Source organism: Vicugna pacos, chromosome 16 (assembly GCF_048564905.1).
Source record: "Vicugna pacos chromosome 16, VicPac4, whole genome shotgun sequence".
In the NCBI taxonomy this organism is placed as follows: domain Eukaryota; kingdom Metazoa; phylum Chordata; class Mammalia; order Artiodactyla; family Camelidae; genus Vicugna; species Vicugna pacos.
This window is the reverse complement of record NC_133002.1, coordinates 16,062,771-16,086,841: the sequence shown is the minus strand read 5'-3', so window position 1 is coordinate 16,086,841 and position 24,071 is coordinate 16,062,771. Positions and strand designations below refer to the sequence as shown.

General features: G+C 47.0%; 1 protein-coding gene across 7 annotated transcripts; it reads left to right on the top strand.

Annotated features, from left to right (window-relative positions):
• Window positions 1–49: 49 nt before the first annotated feature.
• On the top strand, window positions 50–23,781 carry TVP23C (trans-golgi network vesicle protein 23 homolog C). Of its 7 annotated transcripts, XM_072938442.1 has the most exons (8): window positions 50–118; window positions 359–520; window positions 3,692–3,774; window positions 4,951–5,095; window positions 8,611–8,700; window positions 9,867–9,998; window positions 14,334–14,462; window positions 15,768–16,894. In XM_072938442.1, exons 2-8 carry the CDS (start codon window positions 509–511, stop codon window positions 15,792–15,794), a joined length of 618 nt encoding a protein of 205 aa, XP_072794543.1. In that variant the 5' UTR covers window positions 50–118; window positions 359–508; the 3' UTR covers window positions 15,795–16,894. The 7 variants fall into 7 exon arrangements, with proteins under 7 accessions (XP_072794543.1, XP_072794548.1, XP_072794546.1 ...); XM_072938440.1 differs by lacking the exons at window positions 50–118; window positions 359–520; window positions 15,768–16,894 and adding exons at window positions 557–803; window positions 23,467–23,781; XM_072938441.1 differs by lacking the exons at window positions 50–118; window positions 359–520 and adding an exon at window positions 557–803.
• Window positions 23,782–24,071: the final 290 nt, after the last annotated feature.

The following is a 24,071-nucleotide window of genomic DNA, read 5'->3' as shown; positions in this document are numbered from 1 at the left end:
ACTGTAGGCAGTACACATTGTCGTAAAATATTCAAACAAAATGAAAACTATGGAACAGTCACAACCCTGCCCCCCATCTCCACCCTGAGGACGTCCACGCTGGGGAGAAGGACACCTCGTAGGTAGTACCATCATCTCCACCTGAAAAACTAAGAAGCTTTGCCCCTAAAACTGCACCAGTTTCCTTTCCCAGCTGGTTTTTTCTCTCCTGCTTGGACCGGCCCCCGGGCCCCCGGGCCCCCCGGGCCCCCGGGCCCCCCGGCCCCCCGGCCCCCCGGCCCCCCGGCCCCCCGGCCCCGGCCACGCTCTAGCCCCGCCCTCAATAGCCCCGCCCACACACGCTCCCCGCCCCCCTCAGGCCCGGAAGCGGAAGTGGGGCTGGCGGAAGCTGGTATTCCGGCTCCTTCTGGCCTGTGGAGAGCTGGCCGCGTCTGTTGGGATCCCCGCCCGGCGGCTGCGCCTGTGGCGCTGACGTGGCTCCCGGAAGTGGCGCTGTCGCGAGGCCGCCATGTTGCAGCAGGTGAGGAGCTGTGGGCGCCGGGAGAGGGCGGCGGCGGCGGCGGCGGCGGCGGCGGCTGGGCCCGAGGAGGAGCGGGGTGGGCGGCGGGCGGGACGGCCGGCGCTGGTGTCCGGGGAGTGCGGCCTAGGCTGCGCTGAGGAGGGCCAGCGCGGGTGTGAGGTCCGCGGGGTCGCTCTGTGTGTCCCCACCGCTCGTGAGCCGGCGAGGGGCAGGCAGTCGCTGCCCTGGACGTGGGTTACGGGACCCGCCAGGCCTGGCGTCCAGGTTTATGCCGTCAAAGCAGGTTTAGGTTAAGGGTCGGTCCCTTCCCATGCTCACATCTGTTCCTTCCCATGCTCACATCTGTTCCTCAGAGTTAATTACAGCCCTCACGTCTACGACCCCAGACTAGTGAGAAGAAGAATCTCTTCCTATTTAAAAAAGCACTGTTTATCGTGCACTTTAACTTGGGTTATCATAGCTGTTTTTCCTGAGGGATTTCTGTGGCCCAGCCGCTGGCCCAGGCCCTGCGGAAGGGCTGTGTAAACAATGCAGTTTCCTGCCCGGGTTTGAAGTGTTAATGCTTGTCCAGGGATTGAGTGGGGAGATGAAATAAGTTACAGAGATAAAGATATTTCAGATAACAACAGCATAGACGGTGATATGATAGCAAGTATCTGAGAATGGAACAGCCTAGCGATTTGCGGTCAGGAAGGACCACTCTGAGGAGGTGATGTGAGTGGAGAAAATACAGTGATGGTCTGAACCTGCAGGAGGCTGGAGAAAAACACAGCCATACTGACCGTTCCCTCTTAAGTTTGTGACCACGCACCTCAAGGGAGCCCGGGGGGCCTCCCTGCAGTCATTATGGCGTTTCCGTAGTCCCCTAGGCTACTCTCCAAGTCTTCTCCCTCAGACCGTCAGCATTTCTTATCTTCTCTCAGCTCAGAGCCTTGTGGCTTGTTTCCCGGAGAAAACGGAAGCTGTCGGAGAACTTTCACACCACCTGCCTGTACAGCTTTGCCCACAACCTCCCGCAGGCGCTGCCTTTGCCTTACAGGTTGCCCTGTCTGTGCTCCAGCCTTAGGCCGGGCCCTCTGCTTGTGCACTGGTTTCCCTTTTACCTGCTCGGGACAGAAACTTTGGGATCTTCCTCGACTCCTTTCCTCTGAGCCCTCCGTCCACCCGTCAGCAGATCCTGTTGGTTCTGCCTCAGCATGTGTTCGGAATCGGGCTGCTTTTCACCACCTGCCCTGCATCCACCCTCGACCAGACCATTACTTCTTGGCTCCATCATTAGATTCACCCCCTGGCCAGCCTCCCAGCTGTGTGCCTTTGTCTTTCCCTCTTTCCTCTCTTTGCTCTCAGAGTCTTAATGCAGTAGCCAGAATTTTCCTTCTAACATGAGTCAGAATGTGTCAGTCCTATGCTCAGGACACCCTGGTGGTCCCCCCTCCCCTCACTCAGTTTTTCTGATGTTCTTAATAGCAGTACCTGGAACTTACACATCCACAACCAGACTCCTGATTTCGCCCCACAGTTGTGCTCACCACCTTTCCATCTATTGGATGCAACTCCAGGAGTGCAGAGCTAGTTGTCTTTTTTTCTTGTTTTTGGCTGTACCACTTAAACTAGTGCACATCGCGGGCACTCAGTATTTATTCAATAAATGAGACGAAGCCGGTCTTCCAAAGAGCAGGGTAAGAGAAAAGAGTGTTGCAGACAGAGTGCAGAAGGACCTGATAGGGCACAAGTGGGGCGTGTTTAAGGCACTGAAGAGAAGGCCAGCCTAGGGGCTTAGCTGTTGTATAGGTTTCCTATTGTAGCAAATTACCGTAAACCTAGTGGCTTAATACAAATTTATTATCTAAAAGTTCTGGTGGTCAGAAGCCCAAAATGAGTCTTAAGGGACTAAAATCATGGTGTAGGCTGAGCTGGAAGCTCTCAGGGAGAATCTGTCCTTGAGTTTATCCAGCTCCCAGAGGCTGCCTATCTTCCTTGGCTCACAGACACTCTCTCCTCTTCAAACCTGGCAGCATAACATCTTCAGTTTCTCTCTGACCTCAGCTTTCCTTGTGTCATCGTCTCTAACCTGACTCTCCTGTGTTCCGGACCACGGTGATTGCCTCATTGGTGCCACCTGGATAATCCAGGAGATTTCCCCAGCCCAATATCCTTAATTTAGTCACTTCTACAAAATTCTTCTTGCCAAGTAAATGTTCATATTCACAGGTTCTGGGGATTAGAACCTGGACTTCTTTGGCAGGGGTGAGGAGGCCCTATTCAGCCTACCACAGTTAACAGAGGGGAAGTGGCCTGAGACAAGGAGTTAGAGCTGGGCAGGGGCCAGATGGTGATTTGTCATCATATGAAGTCTGTTTTCAGTCAAAGTGCTGTGGGTTTTAAGTGGGAGAATGATAATGATCTAATGGGAAAATGTCACCCTGGTTACTGGATGGCAAGGCCTCAGCATGTTCTTCTGTGGCATCACGTGGTGCATCTCAGTCTTGGCTGCATGTGAGCATTATCTGGGGAGCTGAGTCAGGGTCATGAAAAAGTTCTCAAACTGATGGTGTGATGGTTGCACAATTCTGTGACTATACCAAAAATCATTGAATTATACACTTTAAATAAGTGAGTTGAATGCACCTGCTCTTTGGGAAAGACTTGAATATCCAGAAAAGCGGAAATAGAGGGAAAAGTGACAGAACAAGCCTCTGAGGAGGTGGGTAAAGAGGGGATTCCAAGCACCAGTAGCTGGCTTAGCCTTGGATAAAAGGACACAGATTTGTGAGCAGGGGTTGGAAAAAGGATGCAGTTAGATGATTTTGTGAAAGAACCCAGAGCCTTTGAATTTATCCCGACAGCCTCAGCTTTCTCTGCCCTGGGAGAGCGCTACTGAGAGTGGTGGGGTGAGTTTGTAGAGCATCAGCCGCTGATGATGGTTCCTACATGAACTGGCAGCATCTTGTGAGGGATGGAGGTGGCAGGTGCCTGGACTGCTATGGAGGGTTTGGCCAGGTGGTTGGGGTCGGGGTAGGGGAACTGCCTTGGGCCCTTTCCAGCCTTCCAGGTGGCCATGGCCATGTCTTAACTGTTGTCTTCCATTTTGACTAGCGTGCCGCCTTGCGTGTAGTAGGCCTGCAAGGACTGAACTTCATTTTGCTTCATGGCTGTTTACTTCCCTGTTAGGACAGTAACGATGACACTGAAGATGTTGCACTGTTTGATGCGGAAGAGGAGACAACTAACAGACCGAAAAAATCCAAAATCAGGTATGAGGCTAAGTTACAAGAGTTGTGTTGTCTCGGGCTGTTCTGCCTGTTGACTGGTGCCAGCAGCGGGTTCCCTTCCAGGCAGAGTGGTTGTGACGCGCTGGCGAATGTTGTGTATTACAGTTTGATCTTAAAGATGACATTTCACTTTCTCTCTGGGAATAACTGGTATAGAGAATTTTACTCAGTACTGAGTTTTCAAGTTTGCAAATGCAGTTGTTTGAACACCAGTGTTTTTGATTCTGGCTGTTGTTTACCAAGAACGCACCATTTCTTTACGAGTTTCTGTAGATACATTACATTCTGATTTATTGTACATATTTCAGAATTGCATCTTTTGTATCAACTAATATGAAAACATCATGCCAAACATACTTCTCTTCCAAACTTTGTTCTCTCTAAAGAAATTCACTTAATGAAATCAAATTCTGCCAGAACCTTGGAAGCATTATGCTAGGTGAGAGATGCCAGTCACAAAAGACCATGTATTATGTGATGTCACTTATGTGAAATGTCCAGGATAGATAAATCTACAGAGACAAAAAGTACATTGGTGGGTGCCCAGGGCTGGAGGTGGGTGGGATTGGGGTACATGGGGAGTGACTACTCATGGGTTTAGGGTTTCTTTTTAGGGTCATGAAAAAGTTCTAAAACTGATGGTGTGATGGTTGCATAATTCTGCGACTGTACCAAAATCACTGAATTATACACTTTAAATAGTTGAGTTGTATGGCACGTGGATTATATCTCTATGAAGTTGTTAATAAAACAACCTGATGGTTATTTTGTCTTAGTGCCTGAAGTGATTTCTGAGGGCCTGGAAATTCTTCGGGCATGATTTTTAGACAGGTAAAAATAAGTGTATCCTAAGAGTATAATTTCCTTATTTCTCCAAGCTTGGTAAAGATTCTTGTTATGCATTTTGGGAAGATTTATAATCAATGAGGTATTAAAGTCGTGTTTACATAGTGTGTTTTCTGTGACAACAGAAACACAGGGTCTAGTCAAATAATGGGACTTAATGAGAAAAGAGACAGGCGGTTTGCTTCTTCCTCAAGTCATCTTTTATTTTGACAAGACTGCATGGTTCTGTTACAGCTGAAACATTGTCATATACATCTGCAGTACCTGTCGTAAAATGTAATTGCATTTCTTTTGTTATGTTTTGGTTTTCAGACACCCAGTGGCATCATTTTTCCATTTATTCTTTCGAGTCAGTGCAATTATAGTCTATCTTCTCTGTGAATTGTTCAGCAGCAGCTTTATTGCCTGTATGGTGACAATTATCTTGTTGTTGTCATGTGACTTTTGGGCAGTCAAGGTAGGTTTGTTTTTATTTTTAAAATCCTATTTAATATGATGAGATTGAATGACATAAACAATAAAAAAAAAGACACTGAGCATTTCGTATTGATGTTAAATTTATCTTTTTGTTACTTAAGGCCTCATCTGTGTCAAAATGCTGGTTAGATCAGATCATATAGAGGTTATTGCACTACTGACTTGTGTGCTTTACGTTAGCCTACATCAGCTCTGAAGTTAAACATATAAATAAAATGTGACTGGCAGCTGCAGACCCTGTGTACTGCTTCTAGTCCACATCACTGGTTTTGCTTCAGAGTCACCGTCAGCTGTGCTGGGTCTGGTTTCTGGATGGGACCTCAGGAGAGTTTGTCCACAGATCCTCAAGTGTCCACCGCTGCAGAGGCTCCTGTGTGAGCTCTAGGGCGGTGTTCCTCACCCAGGGCCATGTTGCCCCCCAGGCGGTGCTTATCAATGCCTGAAGATGTTGGTTACGGCTGGGGTGGGGAGCACGCTGCAGGCCTCAAAGGGGCTCAGGCCAGGGATGCCGCCGAACGCCTTCAGGTGCGCAGACGCGACAGCCACCTGCATCCGTTATCTGGCCCACAGTGCTGGTAGTGCTGTGGTTGAGAACCCCTGCTGTAGGGCTGGAAAGGCGTGTAAGAAGTGGTTTCAGACTCGAAGGCAGTGGTGGGTAGAGGGAGGAAGGGAGGGATGGATAGGGGTGTGAGTGGAGGGGCATGTGATACAGTGATTATGGCGAAACACTAAGTGCAGACCCTAGGTGGTAGGTATATGGGTATTCACTTGTAAAACTTGGCTTTTCTGTGTGTTTGGAAATTTTCATAGTAAAAAATGGTGGGGGGGGATTCAAAGGCAAAAAAAAAAGGCAACACCTGGTTTTGGAATATCAGAGACATGATTATTGATTCAGAAACCCGGTAAAATGTTACCAGTCTATTCATGGCCACCAAGCCAGCCGTTTTTAGGTCTGTTGATTCTGACAGATATCAGAAGTGGTTGGCTTGGGGGCTAGTTTACATGAGCCACCAAATGCTGAGAATAAAGATTATGAAGACCTGTTTCTTGTAGGCTTTTTTTCATACAGTCTTTGGCCTGTATTCCTTTGAATTTCTTCTGTTGCTTTATGCTGTAAAGTGTTTGCTGTAGCCCGGTCACAATTTTGAGAAATGTTTCTTTTTGTTGTTCCTTCCTGTAATTTGTGCTTAGCCAAATAGAACATGGCCTTCAGTTGATTCTTCCTGCTAATTTCTAAACTGTTGTAATTAAATCCTTGTAGGTTTAGGGTTTTAAAAAATGTGGCCAGAAAGCATATTTTCTGATAACCCTTTAAGAAAAGAAAACAAGAAGAGCTTAAAAAAGTCACCCTTTTATCTGTGGCACAATTACTTGTAGAAGTGCAAACAGTTGAGATGAAATTAAGAGGTCAAGAGTGGGGCGGTATTAAATGGACTTGGGAAGGGGTATGTGGGCTTCTGAATCTAGTTAAAACACAGATGTGTCGTAAGTAAATCTCAGTGCAGTTGTCAAAAGAGGAGAGATAATTGTTTTAAAAATAAAAGAGAAATTAAAAGATACAAAATTATTTAAAAAAAAGAACTTTAATGTTATGACCTATATGGGGCTTTTGTTTTGTTCTCTACTCTGGCAAATAGAGTAAAAAAGGTTAAGTAAAGTTTTAAAAATTTTATTGGTAACTATTAGTAAAATTTAAAACAAGACTGTGTCTTCCACAACACTGGAGAAGGTAGGAGCAACTGAAACGTAGCTCATGCAGCAAGAGACGGGAAAACGGCAAGCGTCAAGGAAGCTGAAATGTCATAGGCCGTGTGCAGGGTGAGGGGAGCAGTGGCACATTAGCTATAACAATAAATGTAATTTGATTAAACTCTCTTTTTAAAGATACGAGTTCTAACATTGAGTCAGAAGTCAAAAGTCCAGCCAAAAAGATCTAACTAAAATTGTGACATTTAAAAAGCCAAACACTTGGAGAAGATGGAGGAACACTGTTGTGGAAGTCTTAACAGACGACTGTCCTCAGCACATCGAAGTGACAAAAAATGGTTAAGTTCTGAAGAATCTGAGTGAAATAGCCAAGTCACTTTCATGGCAGTTTTTGAAACCTTGTGTGTAGAGTTGTGATACTTTCTTGTTCAGCTCCTGTGGGGCACTTATAAAAGCTGATTAAATACCACTGTGAAGAAACTGCAAATAAACTGTCTGAAGCAGCTGCGTGTTCTAACCCAGTGCAGCAGAACTGGAAACCAATGAAAAGTGGTTGTCACAACTGCCTGCTAAATATCTTGTCTCAAAGAGGAAACAAAAACTGAATATAGATTATTTACAGCTTAATGATAATGATCATCTACTTTCAAACTTTTGAAGTGTGTCTAAAGCTGAATTCAGAGGAAAAGCAATAGACCAAAGGCTTTTATTAGAGGAACAGAAATTTTAAAAACAAAAGTAGTAAGCTTGAGAGAAATTAGGAAAATAAGCAATAGTAAAAGCAGAAAGTAAATAATTGGAAAATGGGAGAACGGAGGAGTTTGAAAATAAAGAGCTGTCATTTGAAAATGCCTCTGAGATAGGCCCTGACTGCTCTCAGTCTTGGCCTGCTCTTCTGTTTTACTTAGCCTTCAGATGTTAACGTTTCCACAAAGTCAGGTTTGGTCTTTAAGTTTCCTCCTCTTCTTCTCCTGTATTCCTTTCATTACATTAGGAAAGCTCTCGAAGTAATTTGTTTCGTCAGTGAGAGAGAGCTTGGTGCATTTCCAGTGCTGAATGAAGGCCAGTGCCTGTAACCACGTACCATAGACTGGGTGGCCCACACACAGTAGGAGTTTATTTTCCGAGTGCTGGAGGCTGGAAATCCAGGATCAGAGTGCCCGCGTGCTCGGCTTCTGGTGAGGGACCTCCTCTGGGTCCAGACTGCTGATCTCCCCTTCCTTCCTCACCCCGCTGAGAGCAGAGAGGCGGAAAGTCTAGTGAGGGCACTAGTCCCATCAGCAGAGGCTCCACCCTCATGAGCTCATCTAGTCCCGGTCACCTCCCAGAGGGCCACCTCCTGACACCATCACCTGGTGAGGGGGTGGGGGCAGAGTTTCGACATGTGAATTTGGGGGACACAAACACTGAGTTTGTATCAACTGTTTTTAGAGATACATAGTTATAAAATATATGTCGCTATGGTGAGGCCATAGAGGAAAAAGTAGGTCCCAGAAGAACAAGGGGTTTGGGAACACATTAGGGAACCGGAGAAAGGATGAGTTCATGAGGGAACAGAGGGCGATGTTCATGGATCTGCTTACCCATCACCTCCACCCCTGCCGGGTCTGCCGTTGCATTTGATTTAATCTTTTGCCCAGGCCTGTTGTGTAGTGGTCGTTAACTGAGTATTATGGAGGTAAAGCTGATGATTTCTTTATTTGTGAAATGTTACACTAAGATAGGATATTATGGTAGCTCTTTAAATAACGTTTTTAAAATGTGTGTGTATATGTTAATCTTTACCAGAATGTCACAGGTAGACTAATGGTTGGCCTGCGCTGGTGGAATCACATTGATGAAGATGGAAAAAGCCATTGGGTGTTTGAGTCCAGGAAGGTAAACTGCCTCTGTTTTTCTCTTTGAGTGTCATTTAATAAATTATGTGTAGATTTCATTCAAATATTTAAGGGTGAGTTACTGAAATACTTCAGATGTAGTCTACACACGAAGAGCTGTGCCAAGTCACTGGGCAGGGCAGCACTAAACCAGAGGGCCTTCTGAAACTTTCTGTCTCGTTCAGACTGGAAACAAGCCGTGTGCAGGAAAGAACCCTCTGAGAGGCTTTTGGCTCACAGTTTGTGCTAAGCTGCCCCCAGGGGCTGCTGAGAAAGGCGCTCTTTCCATGAGCCGCCTCAGCCTGGTGTTGCCTTCCCTGGTGTAACTGCTTTCGGGAGCTCGCCTGCCCTTGCCCCCGTGGTCCTCCTCCGTTTGTGGGCAGGAGAAGGAGAAGGTTTGCAACTGGAGAGAAGATCTGAGCTGAGCAGAGCAGTCTGTTCTTCAGGCGGTTCCCTCAGAAGTCCCAGGGGACTGCAGTCTGTTTTGGGCTAGCCTGCTTATCAGCAGTGGAGATCAGTTGGGAGGCAGAGGACAGAATTCTTGGAGACGGCACCAGCTAAATTGCTTGCCTTCTGCTTGGAAGGGCCTTGACAAGGACTTCTCTGAAAGCAGTGTTGTGCTCAGTGAGTCAGTAGTCCTGATAAAATCTACCTTGGAAACGATTCACGGCCCTTTTAAATTCCTGGGTATTGCTGAAACATTGTGGTCGTGGCCAGAATCCCTTGATTCCATTTCCTTTTCTGGACCCTGACTTGACCGTTTAGTCTCCAGGATGACTGTAGCCTTGATTTCCTGGATCCTTACCAAAGAAGGTATCCTTCCGAGCCTCCTTGTGAATGAACAGTAGAAGTGCGAGGAGGAATGACTAGAAGCCTGTCCGAGCCGACCCTGATTGTCTTGGGTGATGAGAAACTGTCCATTTTGCCCTGAAAATGGAACGTTCTTGACTTAGAGCGAAGTATATTAAGACCAGTTCCAAAGGTTACAGTCGTGGTAGGTCTGCTGTTTCGTTTGAGGTGGGTTGGGGGCAGGGGTTCTGACTTAGGACTTGGGTTGTCTGTTACTTTGTTTGAATCTGAGGGTAAGGTGTTTTTCATTAAAAATGTTAAACTCTTTGCTGATGAATATCACAAGACATTGGTTATTAAATTCATGTTCTTTCGTAGGCCTCCTCTCAAGAGAGTAAAACTGTTTCAGAGGCTGAGTCAAGAATCTTCTGGTTGGGACTCATTGCCTGTCCAGTGCTGTGGGTGGTATTTGCCTTCAGTGCCCTCTTCTCCTTCAGAGTGAAGTGGCTGGTGAGTGTCAGCGTGGAGTGGTCGGTAATCCTCGCAGGTGGCTGATGGCGTGGTTGGTAGTCAGCACCTGCCCATCTGTGTTGACATCAGGGACCCATCTTGAATAGGCAGCTTCATTGTGTATCTCCCAAGTTCGGTTTCCCATCTCTTCTTTTCTCCAAGTGCCCGGAGCAGCGTTCTGTGCAAGACTCCATTTCACCAGCTCTCCTGGTGCCTAGCGGAGTTTTGATTTAGCCCGTCTTGTTCAGTGATTCCTACATTCATCACCTGATCTTGTCGGATGGGGATGTTGAGTGTCCTCCAGACGTTTGGCTTAGCTTGGAACTAACAGTGGTCTTTTCTGAGGATAGCGGTTGGTAACCTGTTCAGTTGTCCATTACAGCAGCTGTTTTATGAGCGCTCGCAACCTCTCTGGTTCAGGAGCCTGCAAAGGGCTTGTCTGGAAGGTTCTGACTTGGGATCTCTCGTAGTTGTGGTCAGACAGCGATGGCGTGACGGGGCTGGTGAGGCATTTTGTCTTTGAGGTCCCGTGGCCTCCCACGTGGTCTTCCCACATGGCTTGCTGGGACCTTCTCATGGCCCGGTGGCCTCACGGCAGTGAGACTGCTTACTTGGAAGGCCCCGGCTTCCGCTGGGAGTGTTTCAGCTCAGAAGCTGAATTACCTTTTACACTTGCGCTAGTTTTCTAGGACTGCCACAGCTGAGTGTCACAGGCTGGTGGCTTCAGCAGCAGAAGCTAATTTTCCCCCAACTCTGGAGGCCTCTCTCTGCGGCTTGTAGATGGCTTCACACGGTCCTCCCGCTACCTGTCTGTCCTGACCTCTTCTGCCTGTAAGGACATCGGTCACACTGGATTAGGGTCCACCCCAGCCATCTCATTTTACCTTAATTACCTCTTTAAAGACCCTGACTCCAAATACAGTCACATTCTGGGGTACTGGGGGATATATAGAGAGATACACGTATAAATAAATAAATTTGGGGAGGACAGAGTCAGCCTGTAACAGACATCTAGCCTCAGAAGTCACATCACTTTTCAGTTTCGCACATTCAAGGGAATGGAAAATAGGCTCCCCAGCCTGAGTGGGTAGGAGGGTTCCAGAAGAGCGTGTGGAGCAGGAGATACAGCTGCTGCCATCTTTGGAAAGTATAATGTGTCACTTGACCCGACAATGTGTCTTGTTCTTTTAATAGCTGAGTTTATCTGACTTAATGCTTATAGATACCAGGTATATTTTGGCCTTAATTGTGTTTTTTCCTTATTTGTAATATTGTCTGTTTTGCTGTATAGCTTCTCTCTTCGTTTGTGAGTGCGCCTACGTATGTAGTTTCCCTTTTGAGATTGGAAGCTTTATTGTCTATTTTTAGTTTTTCTAGCAGTTACCTTTCTCACGTGCCCTCGGTCACGAGTGGGACACGTGTTTAGTGTCTGTTGATCTGCTGCAAAGGATGTAGAGTTCCCACCCCTGTGCCTCCCCCGCCTTGTCCTCCCTGCTTCCAGCCCTGGGTTCTTGGTGGTGGTGGTCTTATTTTAGTTATTTTAAGTAATACGTTTAATCCTGTTTATTGACTCAGAGACTCTGTTTAGGAGGGGAAACGTTTCCTTTTGAAGTGGTATTTATTGCTGGTTGTTCAGTCTTTGGTCTGTTTTTAACCATACTGGCTCAGTGGTCTTGTTGCAGCTTCTCCTTTTACCTCTTGGTTGGCTGGATTTCATCAGTGGGGATTTTTTCCCCAAAAAACCTGTGGGTGTTATTTCTTTTGGTTCTGTCATGTTCAAGAATCTGAGCCGTTGACTTTATTCTTGAATTCACTTTTTTCTTTCTTTCTGAATAAGTTTTTTATATTTGGGTAAGTTTTTTATTCTTTCTTCATTCTTGAAAAAATTCTTTATTCTTGAATAAAGAACTATTCTTGGCTCAGTTAATATTCTTGGGCCACAGCTGCTTCCTCTCAGCATTCAGAAGACGTTGCTTCATCATTTTCTTATATTGAATATTGCAGAGAAATCTGAGGCCAGGCTTATGAACCCCCATGTAACTGAGTGAGGCATTTTTCTCCTTGGACAAAGAATTTCTGATGTCATTCTAGAAATTTTAAAATAGCATATGTAACCAGGTTGTCCTCATGTTTGTCTTTCCATAGTGCTTTTTCCGGACACTGTGCCCACTAATGGCAGGCACAGATTCTGCTCTGAATTGGGAAAATTATCTTCTGTTAAGTCTTTACATTTATTTGCATTCTGTTTTTTTTGTTGTCTTTAATTCTGAGGTACCAGTTACCTCTGTGTTGGGTCCTTTTTATCTGTTCTCACCCACTATCTTAATTGCTTTTATCTCTCATCTCTTTCTGTTCTGTTTATTCCCTCAGCAAATCTTTTTAGGAGTCTGCCCCTTGCCAGAGCTGTCCTGGCCGCTGCGGACAGGACTAGGGGCTCGAGAAACAAGGTAACAGCTCTGAGAGCCCCGAGTCCTGGTGGAGCAGGGTGTGGGTAGGCAGACAGGGAGGGAGCGGCTGGGAGGAAGGTGACATGGTGACAGAGTGGAGTGGGCAGCGGGGCGGGGTGCTGCTTTAGGCTGGGGGTCAGCAGGGGCTTTTCTGCGCTACCTTAGCTCTGCCAGCACCATTTTTAGCTCCTGGTGCCTTGTCTCACCTTCACTGTCTCTGAATTCTTACTTTTAGTTCTCCCGCAGGGAGAAGTCTTCCCTGGGTGCTCTGACTTAGGAGGACAGGGTTTCTTCCACAGCAGCCTTCGCCTGCCTTTGGCGGGCTGTGTCCCTTTCTGCTTTGGTTGTGGGTTTGTGTAGCCGCCTTTCCCTCGTCTCTCCGTCTCGTGTGGGCTCGCAGGGGCAGCTCCGCCCAGACCGTCCGTGTGCTGCTTTCATGGGGGTGAACTCCCCTCGACGGCCTTCCCTGTCGTCTGAGACCCCTGGGCTCGGCATGCGCGGCAGATGGGTGGCCTGGGGTGCAGGTGTGAGGAGGGGACGTGGCCACCTTGGCCGGCCCGGCGTGGGGTTTGCCTTCTCGCGCGCGGACTGGAGGTCTTGTGTCCCGGTCACTCTGTTCTGGTTGCCACGCCTCCTGCTTCAGACCATCCAGGAGGCCCTGGAGCCTTCGCCTCCGGCTGGAGGTCGGCCCGGGCTTTCTCTTGCGCTGTTTCCACTTCCTAAAGCGGAGCAGGGACGGGCGTGTGAAAGGTGGGTTTAACGCTCTGGGCTGGGAAGGGGGTGCCCCCAGCTTCCCCGCCTCTGTTCTCTGAGGAGGCGGGCTTGACGGCTGTCGGTCCTCCTGCCTGTCGGAGCAGCTGTTTGCTCTAGAACAGGGCTGGGCAGACTGGCCTCAGGCCAGGTCTGGCCCAACACCCGAGTTTTTGTGAATTTGTACTGGAACCCAGCCTTGCCTGTTTGTTTACGCACTGCCGGTGGCCGCTTTGGGACCAGAAGGACAGAGTGGAGTATTTACAACAGAGACCACATGGCCTGCAAAGCCTAAAATATTTACTGTCTGGCCCTTTCCAGAAAGACTTTGTCAACCCTTGTTCCAGAATACTTAACCATGGGGTCTCCTCGTGTTGTTCTCATTAGCTTTTCTTTCATATTATTTAAATAGTAGCCTTGAGTTTCTTATTCTCAATCCTTAATGGTCTTCGTGGGGCCACCTATAGGATCATGGCCACGGGGAGGAAACAGCTCTGCCCAAGTGCATCTCCCCCTGCTGCTCCCTCCCCCTTCTTCCACTCGCTCCCTCCCTCCCCCTCCACCCCTTCCACTCCCCTCTGCCCCCACCCCCTCCCCCCCGAGTCACGGAAGGCAAGCACCTGTTGGTTGCTGCCTTGAGGCACTGGTTGGCTTTCTCAGAAGCCAGTCGTCACACACACACGTTAGCAGAGCGCAGAATTCACTTTTGCCTGCTCTCAGTGTGTTGAACTTGATCTGTCTTGACCATTCTTTTGGAGTTCTTTTTTTTTTTCCCCCATTCTTTTGGATTTCTTAAGGGAATAATTAACATTTGAGCCCCTTCTGAGTCTCATTTACTTTTTTATATCTTTACTCACAGATCCATGGACAATATTAGAATGAGAATGGCCCCCCCACTGCACCCCTGGGGCTGCTGGGGCTAACACGTAGCATCCGTGTTAGCGGACACTTGTTGGGTGGTGCTGAACATGTATTGGGTGGGTCTGTTCTGGGAGGGAGGGGGTTTCAACAGCCACAAACCCCCCTTCACAAGGCTGCCTTCCCATTCTCTTTCCCACCTCAGCCTGCCGTGTCTCCCTTGTGGCGGAGGGGACAGTCAGTCTGTTGGGCCGTAACTGCTGGTTGTTCCCTTCTCCAGGCAGTGGTCATCATGGGTGTGGTGCTGCAAGGTGCCAACCTGTATGGCTACATCAGATGCAAAGTGGGCAGCAGAAAGAATTTAACCAGCATGGCTACATCGTACCTTGGAAAGCAGTTTTTAAGACAAGTAAGTGTTTTCTGGACGTGAGGATTATTTTGCTGTGGTCAGTGACTAATGCAGTGATGATTTCTAACTCTTATATAGAGTTTAATTTTTGTGAATTACTTAAAAAAAGTTTTTAAAGGGTTGTATTTATTTAAGTATGAGATGATGATACCAGTTATTTTAATTTCTCTTTGGTGGCTTTTAGGATATTCCAGAAATGTATTGTCAGTGTCCTGAAATTATTTTAAAACCAGAGAGATAAATGTTCATTTTGATAACTTATCTTTTTAAAATTATGTTAAGTTCAGTTGCTTTCCATTACTTCTGGTGGCTCTAAATGAACAGGTTTGAAGAATGGATATTGTATAGTTTCCAGGTTTATAGTAAGAACAAATTAGAAACATAGTAAGATTGTGTATCATTAAAGGTTGTTTTGAAGTACTCAGGTTTTTTTTTTTTGAGAACATACAGATTTTACTATAGTTTCTCAATATGAAGATTTAAGTCAGAGTTTTCAGTGGGATAAGTAGTGCTCATAGGTAGTTACTGGTATAAGTGACACCTCATGTTTGTGTTCGTGTAGTAGGTTGGGCAGGGGAAGTTCTAGGGGACAGTGATGGGTTCTCAACCTTGGACATGCATCAGAGTCACCTGGAGGGCTAAACCACAGATTGCGGGGCCCCACCCCCAGAGTTTCTTATTTGGTTAATCTGGAGCCGGGTCCCATAATTTGGTGTTTCACAGGTTCCCAGGTGACGCTGGTGCTGCTGCTCCAAGGATTATATTTGTAATTAAAGCCCTGAGAAGTGAGGGAACTTCTCAGGCAAATACAGCTGCCAAGTGTACAAGGCTCAGGCTCAGGCCAGCTCTCCTCTATTGAAATTCATTGTCTTCTCCGCTCTGCTGCACGGTTTCTCTTGCATGAGAAAGTAGGGAAGATGAGTGTTCTTGTGGGGACTGGCCACCTTATGGTAGTTGTCAAGTGTGTGCTTAATAGGTTTTCCCTTAGGATTTCCAGTGTCTCTGAAGCAGGCAGGGACATTGCATACAGATGAAACTGAACCTGGAGTCTGACATAACCTGGCCAGGGTCAGTAGCCTTACTGTGGCCCCTGGCGGTGCTCTGCTCAAGTGAGACTGACTTGCTTGACGTCTGGGTGGGCCCATGGCTTTACTTCTCCAGCATGACCATAGATTTTAACATCAAGATGCCAGGTCATGTAGCAGCTGGCTCTGTGTGCAAACACGGAATGTTTTCCTGGTGCTTTGGATCTGGTGTGTTAAATAGAATAGCTTTCAGCATTAAGGAGGTGTTTGTCTTTTGCAGACCACTGGAGATGATCAGCCCTCCTGAAGAGAGCGACAGCCGGTGTGTTCTTTACACTGGGGACAGCCGACGAGGGTCTTGACTCTGAACCTTTAGACTCAGTATCTCTTGCAAAGAGAGGTGTTGGGTTTGTTTTTCCATTTTAAAATTTACTTAAAAAGGAAAAGTAGTTTTCACATTAAGTTTTTATTTTCTTTCTAGCATTTGGGGCTAAAAGGCATGGTGTGGGTAGAAACGTCAAAATTTGGGTCAGAGTGCACAGTGTGTATGCACGCAGTTGTGTGCACGCTGTCGTGTGCAGATGGGATGGAGACCTTTGCATTTTGACCCACAGAACATAGAAGGGTGTTGTGAGTCTATCTCACAGCTCTTAATGTGTTTACATAGTATTTCTGTAGATTATTTTCAGAAGAAAGTTGTGCTTCCATGGTAAGAGCATTTTGGCTTATGTGTAAGTTAGAAATAATTGTTAATTTTACACTTAATATCTACTTCATGATGGAACTTCTTCTCCTAGGCGTTCACAGACACCTAAAAACCAAACATGGGCTAGATTTTGTTAATTTATAACAAGTCATACTTAAGGCCCAGTTAATATAAATAGAGTTTTCGTAGCTTATGTTTAAGGGGTACCTCGGGGTTGCTGCTATTCTATTTATTTTTAGGGGGGACAGCCAGACTGCTCTGGAGCTTCCCAGGAGCTCTTCACTGGTCCTTGGCCTGATGAAATCCGTCTTTTGCCACTAAAAGAGTGTTATTCTTATGTCATAGTGAGAAAAAGCATTTAAATACCTGGCATTATAAATGCCTAAAAGACATTTTATTTTATGGATCTATTTTTTTCTTGCTAAAATGGGGATATTGTAAATCATGCATTTGTATTAATGGTATTTCTTAAAACAAAGCAATATATGTAACAATCTGTAAATTATAGGCATCTGTAAATTCTGTTGTAGGTACTGTAAACTTTTAATCAACAGATTATTTTGTGACTGTATTTATACATTGTTAAAAAATTTTGAAGATGTTTTGTTTAATTGAATAAGTGTCTAGTGGAGTGATAGCTTTGAAGGTGCATAACTTTATATTTGTATAAAACTACTGTTTATAAAGCACTCTGACACCCATCCTCTCTTTTGATCCTCACGACCAGCCCATTGTGTGCGATGTCCTTTTATAGGTGATGAAACGGGACTTCAGGTTATTGAGCGACCTGCCCAAGGAAACACAGATCACAGTAGGACCCATCAGGTTGCATGACTGATTCTGGAGGAAATACTCTCTCTAAATGTCCTTTCCTTTCTTAAGAACTGTGAATTTGCTAAGTCATTGATTTGTTAAGTGCTTGACTCCCATTTTATTTATACTCATCTGGTGGGGAAGGTTGGTGCTGCATAAGCACATGTTTGCACTTCACCTGAAAGGGCTGACGTCAGTCTTCAGGGCTGAGAGTCCGGTGGGAGACACACTGGTCCCGTTCTTGAGTTGACTGTTGTTACATGAGGCTGCAGTCCTAAACCAAACATGAATTGAATTCTTCAGTATGCGTGTGGCAGGGCCTACTGTCTGTCCCCTGACGCTCATTTTTCCTTCTACTCATTTCCCACTTCCTGGCCAGGACATGGCAGCAGAGATGGTTTTCCCAGATTTCCTTGCTGCACCTTGGATACACTTCCGGGATGTAGTCTTGGAAGGATGACCTGCCTGTCCCCTCCCCTTCCCACCCTTGTGGGTGGACATGTAGGCCGAATGGATGGCACTTGAACACGTCTTGGACGATGGGGCGGAAGCCTTGTTTGTGAACAGCAGAGAGAGAGGGTAGAGGTTGATTCCCTCTGGTGGGGAGAGCTGTCCTGAGCCACCCGTCTGAAGTTTTAAGTGAGACACAAAGTTGTGTCTTGTTTATCGCTACAGCCCAGCTGAATTCTTAGCACTGCAGTATGTCTTTCGCATCCCCCGTAGTTCTGTCCATTAGCTTAGTACTTGAGATGTCGTAGTTCGCAGGTAGGTATTTGGTCTTTTCTCTGGGTGGTAATTGAGCTAACATTACAGGTGCTAACAGGTCCAGCTCTTCCAGGCGCTGTCGCTGCGTAAAAACTCCCCCCAGAACGTCGCAGTGTCACCGCCGTGTTAATCGTGCTTCCGTGAGCCGCGGGTCGGGAGTCTGGGTGCAGCCCAGCGGGGACAGCTGTTCTGCGCTGCACGGTGTGGTCATCCGTGGAGAGGTCTGAAGGCTGGGTCTGTGCGCTGGCTGGGAGGCAGGAAACATCTGGGGTGCCTTCACGGGTCTGGAGGTTGGTGCTGGCTGTCAGCTGGACCTCAGCCAGCTTGCTGGTTGGAAGCCCTGCATTTGTGACCTCTGGGTCATCTCTCCTTAAAGGCTCCCCTGGGCTTTCTCACAACTTGGCAGCTGGGGTCCAAAACAGGCTTCCCTGGGGAGCCAGAGAAGTGTGTGGTGTTTTTATGACCAGCCTTGAGATTCACGTAAGGTCACTTCTGCCATACCGGGTTGGTTGAAGCAGTCACTGAGGTCCCTCTGAGTTCAAGGGGAGGGGATACAGAGGCCACAGCTTGATAGGAGGGTCCAGATTACACTGTGACAAGAGCAGTGGGAAGGGAGGTGCTGCTGCAGCCCTCTTGGGTCAGTAAAACCTGCCACACCTACGTCAGTTGTTTGATCAAGACTGAATACCTGCTTGGAAGGGGCTGGGGGAGCAGGTGTTGTTGTCCCTGTATCTTCCGTCTGGGCCAGCCTTGGGGACGGGTGGATTGTCTGCAGTTAAAGTTACAGCAGCATGGTGTCTGCAGCCCCAGGGCTCCTGATCTTTGACCCGCAGCTCTGGGGTACACGGGTGGGGGCCCTGTGTCGAGGGGGTGGCACGTTAAGTCCACACTGTGTAGGTACTGTGATGCTTTAACTGTAAAACTCTTCAGGGCTCATCCGGAGCTCTTTTATGTACATGCAACCTCATTTGATTCTCCCCCACGACCTCATCTGGGAGGAAAGGCCGCGAACAACCCCATGTTACAGATGCGGAGCTAAGACTGGGATAGTCGTTGACGGGAGGGTGCATGTAGCAGTGGCGGTGATGCGTGCCTGGTACCCTGCTTGTTCTACGCGGCCCACCAGCTCCCACGTGATCCCGTGCGGCCAGTGTGATGTGACGGAGGTGACCTGTGTCACTTCTGGGCGAGGAAACTGACGTGAGGTTCTCTGATCTTCTCCCCTTCTGTGGCAGCCAGCGGTGCTCTAGACGATGCCTCAGCCAGCAGGGCCCCTGGGTAGCTTGTAGTGCAGAATCCCCCACCTGCTCCTGTGGGACACTCCATGTAAGTGAGAGAAATAAAATTTTGGTGTGTGAAGCCACTTGATTCCTAGTTAATTTGTTTCCGTAATGTAACAATGTAATAGCCTATTGTGAGGAATATGGGTGCACAACCGACAAGTAATACTCAGAAGAAGTTTTACATGGTAATATGGTAATTTCTCCACTGCTCTGTGCTATTTCCTTTTACAGGGAAAGAGACTGGATTCTTGTCCCTTAGTGCAGAGTCTCTGGTTCTGATCAGACCAGACGGGTGAAGTTGGCCAGGTGAAAATTGGAGAGTCCGCCTCCATCTAAGGGGACCAGAAGGTTCTCATTTCCAGCCGTTTGTTGCCACTCAGGAATGTATTTCAAAAGGAGTGGAAAATCTGGATGTTTATATGAAACCTGGTATTTTAATGCTTGTAAATTTTAAAAGGAAAAAAGATAACATGTGAAACCAAACCGGGCGTGCTTGCAGGTCAGGTTCAGCCGCGCTAACTCCCGTGTAGTGCGGCGATGCTTACACCAGTGGAGCTCTCCTGTCTCGTGTCAGAGCTGAGTGTCTGTAGTGAGCAAACCAGGGCTGCCCTAGAGGAAGCGGGCTTGGAGGTCCTGGAGTCGCCCACTCAGCCCTAACTACCAGTTTCCAAGGAGCTCCCTGAGCCCCTGTCTGCAAACCACGGCTAGGAAGGTGAAACCGAAGTCTGCTGCTTTCCAGGAGCACGTTCTCAAATAGTGTGTCAAATACATTTTTAAATTGAAAATAAAGTTGAAAAAGTAATTCTTGTGAAAAGCAGGAAGCAATTCCTTAAAAGATTTATGATGTTGTCTTTCTGAAAAGAAAGGAGCAAGCATTTGATTTCTTGAAGAAGTTAAATTTAGTGCCAAGAAAAAGTGTAATCCCGTCTATAACTTTTCTCCACTATGATGACCATGATAGTAATCAAAGCGCTCAAGGTCAGAAAACCAAGTAGTGCCGAAAGGCCACAAAGAAATCACGTCCGACCTCACTCTGCTCTGCTCCCCAGAAGCAGACCTCCTCGACTGCTGTGGTTTTTGTATTTTGAGGTATTTGCCCTCACCCTCGATGACATGCGTACTGTGCTCGCAGTGCTGCTTGACTCAGCCACTTTTGACACAGCTGTTGGCTTCTTGCCATGAAAAGTGAAGGTTTAACTCAAGCCCCTCCCCCTCATATAATTTGAACACTGGTCCCGTTGGTGCTAACATTAAAGCTTTAACATAAACCTCCCTTTCTTACGCCTTCAGGTATCTGATGTTAAACTGTTAACTTTCTCTGTTAGCCATTGGTTTACCTGCAGGTAACAGAAAACCCCACAAATAATGGCTGAAACAAAGGGAGTGTGTGTTTTTTCTGCAAAGGAGGTGTGAAAGTGGGCCCTTGCTGATGTTGGTCAGTTACTGGGTTCCGCAGAAAGCTGGTTTTGTCCCCATGATCGTTGCCTCAGGGTCACAAGATGACTGTCACAGCTGAAGATGACTCATCTGTTTTTAAGCAAGGGAGGAGGATGGACGTTCCGGTGGAGTCTGTCCCCTTTTATCAGAAAAGCAATAGTTTTCTCAGAAATCACAGTAGACTTTCATTTTTGCTGACATCTCATTGACCAAAATTGGGTCACCCAGGGGTAAGGAAGTCTGGGGAAGCAGGTATGTAGCTGGGCACGCCGCTGCCTTGAAAAAAGTGAGGTTTTGTTTAGCAGGGGAAAAAGGACAAAGGGACGTCAGTCAGGAGCTGGCTCAGTGCTCGTGTGGGGCTTATGTGCAGGACACCAGCCGCCACTGTGGCCAGTGCTCTTGGCATCGTTTCTGCAGTAAATAGCTTCTGATCTGGGCTTTTGTTTTAGATAAATTTGATGTGAAGCCATGAAAGCACAACGTGGTGAGAGTGTCCTGTGAGGGCGCAGGCTGCTGTTCCCTTAGGTGCGTGTCTGTCCATAATGTGATGTGGGGTTGGGTGGAAGGTATTCAGGGCTGTGCTTCTCCTGGGGCGGTGCTGTCCCCAAGGGAGGGTTTTTGTTGGATGTTATGTGGTGTTAACAGGGGCTGGTTAACAACAAAGTTTGGCTGTTTTGCTGGGTGGAGTCTAGGGACGCCAGGAGCTCGTGGAGCAGAGGACAGTTGTGTGCGGCCAGAAATTGCTCTCAGCTCTGGCGGCTTCCAGCTGTCCCGTGCGTAATTATGCACATGAAAGTCCTGTGCGTAAGGAAAGGAAAGTAACCCCTGACAGCCATGCCCTGGAAGCCGATCTGGCCCCGGCAGCTAGGCTGGCGTGTCCTTGGGCAGATAACTTTACGTGACACCAGCATCTGACAGGGCCATTCTGTGCCTGTGCGGGAGCAAGACGGAAGTGAGGGCTCTCTGGAATCCTGTTGGAGCACAGAGAAAAGAATACTGCGTAAAGCACAGAAAACGGCCAAACACCCCCAGCCCGCTGGGGTGGGAGGCGGCTGCTGTTTTGCTGAATTCAGCCACAGACCACGCTGTGCCTCCTGCTGCCTACGTTGAAATGAAGATAGCCGCTCATAAAATTAATGTAAAATCCAGAGTCAAACTATGATTCATGGAACCCTTTTTGAAATCACCTAAGCAAGCCCAAATTCTCTAGTCAGCCCATCCTAGCACCTTGTTCTGAGACACCCCATGGCGTGCAATCTCCCTTGTGCAGAGGTGCTAATAAACCCAGTTTGGTTCAACCACAGGCCTGTTCCTCAGGGTCTCTAGCTGATGAGCATCGGCAGTAATTATCTGGGCCTAGGCTGCAAGCCCTTTTTGTTGCGGACTTTGTAACAGCTGGAGTGTTGACGATGTGCCCCAGTATGCAAGCCCTTCAGCAAAAGGCGGAAGGCCTGCTGCTTCAGGTGCTCGACGAAGTCTCTGATCATTAGCTGAGGGCTAAGCTGAGTGGGGATTTCAGTGGCTACACGTGACAGAGAGTACAGACTTGACAGCATTAGGAAATCACTAAAAACCCCTGCAGCCCCCCAAACCAGCACTAAAGGTAAGGGGCAGCAGGTAATCTGGTTTTCAGAGCTGCCACCTGATATTAAATTGTCCAGTTTTCAACAACAAAATTGTAAGGCGTGCAAGAAACAAGATGGTATGACTTACACACAGGAAAAAAAAAATTCAACAGAAACCTTCCCTGGGGAAGACCAGACTTTAAAGCCAGGCTTCTATCAGCTGTCTTAGACATGTTCAGAGAGCTAAAGGAAATTGTGGACAAAGAACTGAAAAAGTGAGGAAAATGACCTATGAACAAAATGAGAATGCCAGTGAAGATACACGTTACAAAAAGGAACCAAGTAGAAGCTTGGGAACTGAAAAGCATGGTAACTGACATGAAAAACTCACTAGAGGAGTTCAGCCTACTGAGCAGGCAGATGAGAGAATCAGAACACTTGAGAACAGGACAGTTGAAGTAATGCAGTGTGAGGAGCAGAAAGAAAGAATGAAGAAGCCTGAACACAGCCTAAGGGACCAGTGCGCACCATCAAACATACCAACGTGCGCTTTGTGTTGGGAGAAGAGAGGAAGAGGAAGGAAGAATTAGTGACCAGAAGCTTCTCAAAGTTCATGAAAGGCTTGGGAAAAAAAAAAAAACTGCTTTCCCAAGAAGCACGGCAAATTCTAAGTAGAATGAGCTAAAGAGGTCCACACCTAGACACAGAGTTGAATTGTCAAAAGTCAGTGACAGAGAATATTGAAAACCACAAAACTGCCCATCGCAGATAGAGGGTGCTCAATGAGATGGAAAGCTTGCTTCTCTCATCAGAAGCCATGAGGTCAGATGGCATATTCAAAATAGACTTTAAGACAAAAAGCAACTGTTACAAGAGACAAAGAAGAATGTTACATATTGATAAAAATTTCATCAGGAAGACATAACCATTAAAAACATATGCACTTGGTAACAGAGCTCCAAAATGCATGCAGCAAAAACTGAGAATTGAAGGGAGAAATAAAGAACTCAGTAATCACTACTACTAATGATTGATTATCAGTAATTTAATGATTATGTGAGATAATCCATGTAGAATGTTCAGCGTAGCCCCAAACACGGTCAGCTGTCAGTAACGTTAACTGACTCAGAAAGGAGAACAGAATTGCTTAGCTAGTTAAAGGCAGAGAGGAGGTCTCAGCCCTAGCTGAGTGGCTTCTATGTGACTTGGAGTCCCATCCAGTATAGGGCATGGAGGATTCAGATGGAGAAAAGCAGTCAGTTGCAGGAAAGAATGCTGAATCCTTTCATTTTTTAAAATTTTGCTTAGAACAAGTTAGAGATTGTAAGATTTTAAGCTAGTAGTTTACCACAGTGTTCATTTATAATTTATCTTATATTTAAAACACATCTTGCTATTTATGTTTTTCAGATAGTTGTTGAAATCCAACAATGCCGTGGACCAGTCTTCGCGGTAAACATTTCTTTTAGAGCATCGCCTCTCTGCACGCCCTTTTCCCCTTTGGCTTGTAACTTGTGCATTGTCCACTAGATGGCAGTACACCAACATAACATGTAAATGTAACAGCGGGACCGTAGCATCTTACTTAGGGTAATGAGAAGTGATGGTCTCCTGGAAAATTAGCCTGCAACGTGGGTTAGGACTAAATCCACGTTTCCTGTTACGAAATTAATGAAAACCAGTGCTAATGAGTGAATAGACACCGAGATGGTACTGCATACGTGATACACGTCTACTTTCCTCATCACCTACCCCACCTCCCCTCACTGAACAAGTGGGAACTCGGGACTGGAGGGTCAGTAGCTTTCCTGGCGTCACACAACCAGAGGGGTGAAGCCAGGACTTGTCAGTGGCCAGGAAAGATGATGAGTTTGGGTTTAAGACATTGGATTCGAAGCCAGTGGTCACATCCAAGTACCAGAATGCGGTGGAAACCTGGACTTCTACCTTAGGCTTCCTTTAAGAGGCATCTCTGCAGAGCATAGTCAAAGCTGTAACTGCGTGTGGGCTGTCTG

What these genes read in the sequence shown, in the direction of transcription:
- TVP23C (XM_072938440.1), top strand. An exon ending in GGGTGTTTGAGTCCAGGAAG is followed by an intron (nt 8,701 to 9,866) that starts GTAAACTGCCTC and finishes GTTCTTTCGTAG; the next exon opens with GCCTCCTCTCAAGAGAGTAA. An exon ending in GAAAGCAGTTTTTAAGACAA is followed by an intron (nt 14,463 to 23,466) that starts GTAAGTGTTTTC and finishes TATGTTTTTCAG; the next exon opens with ATAGTTGTTGAAATCCAACA.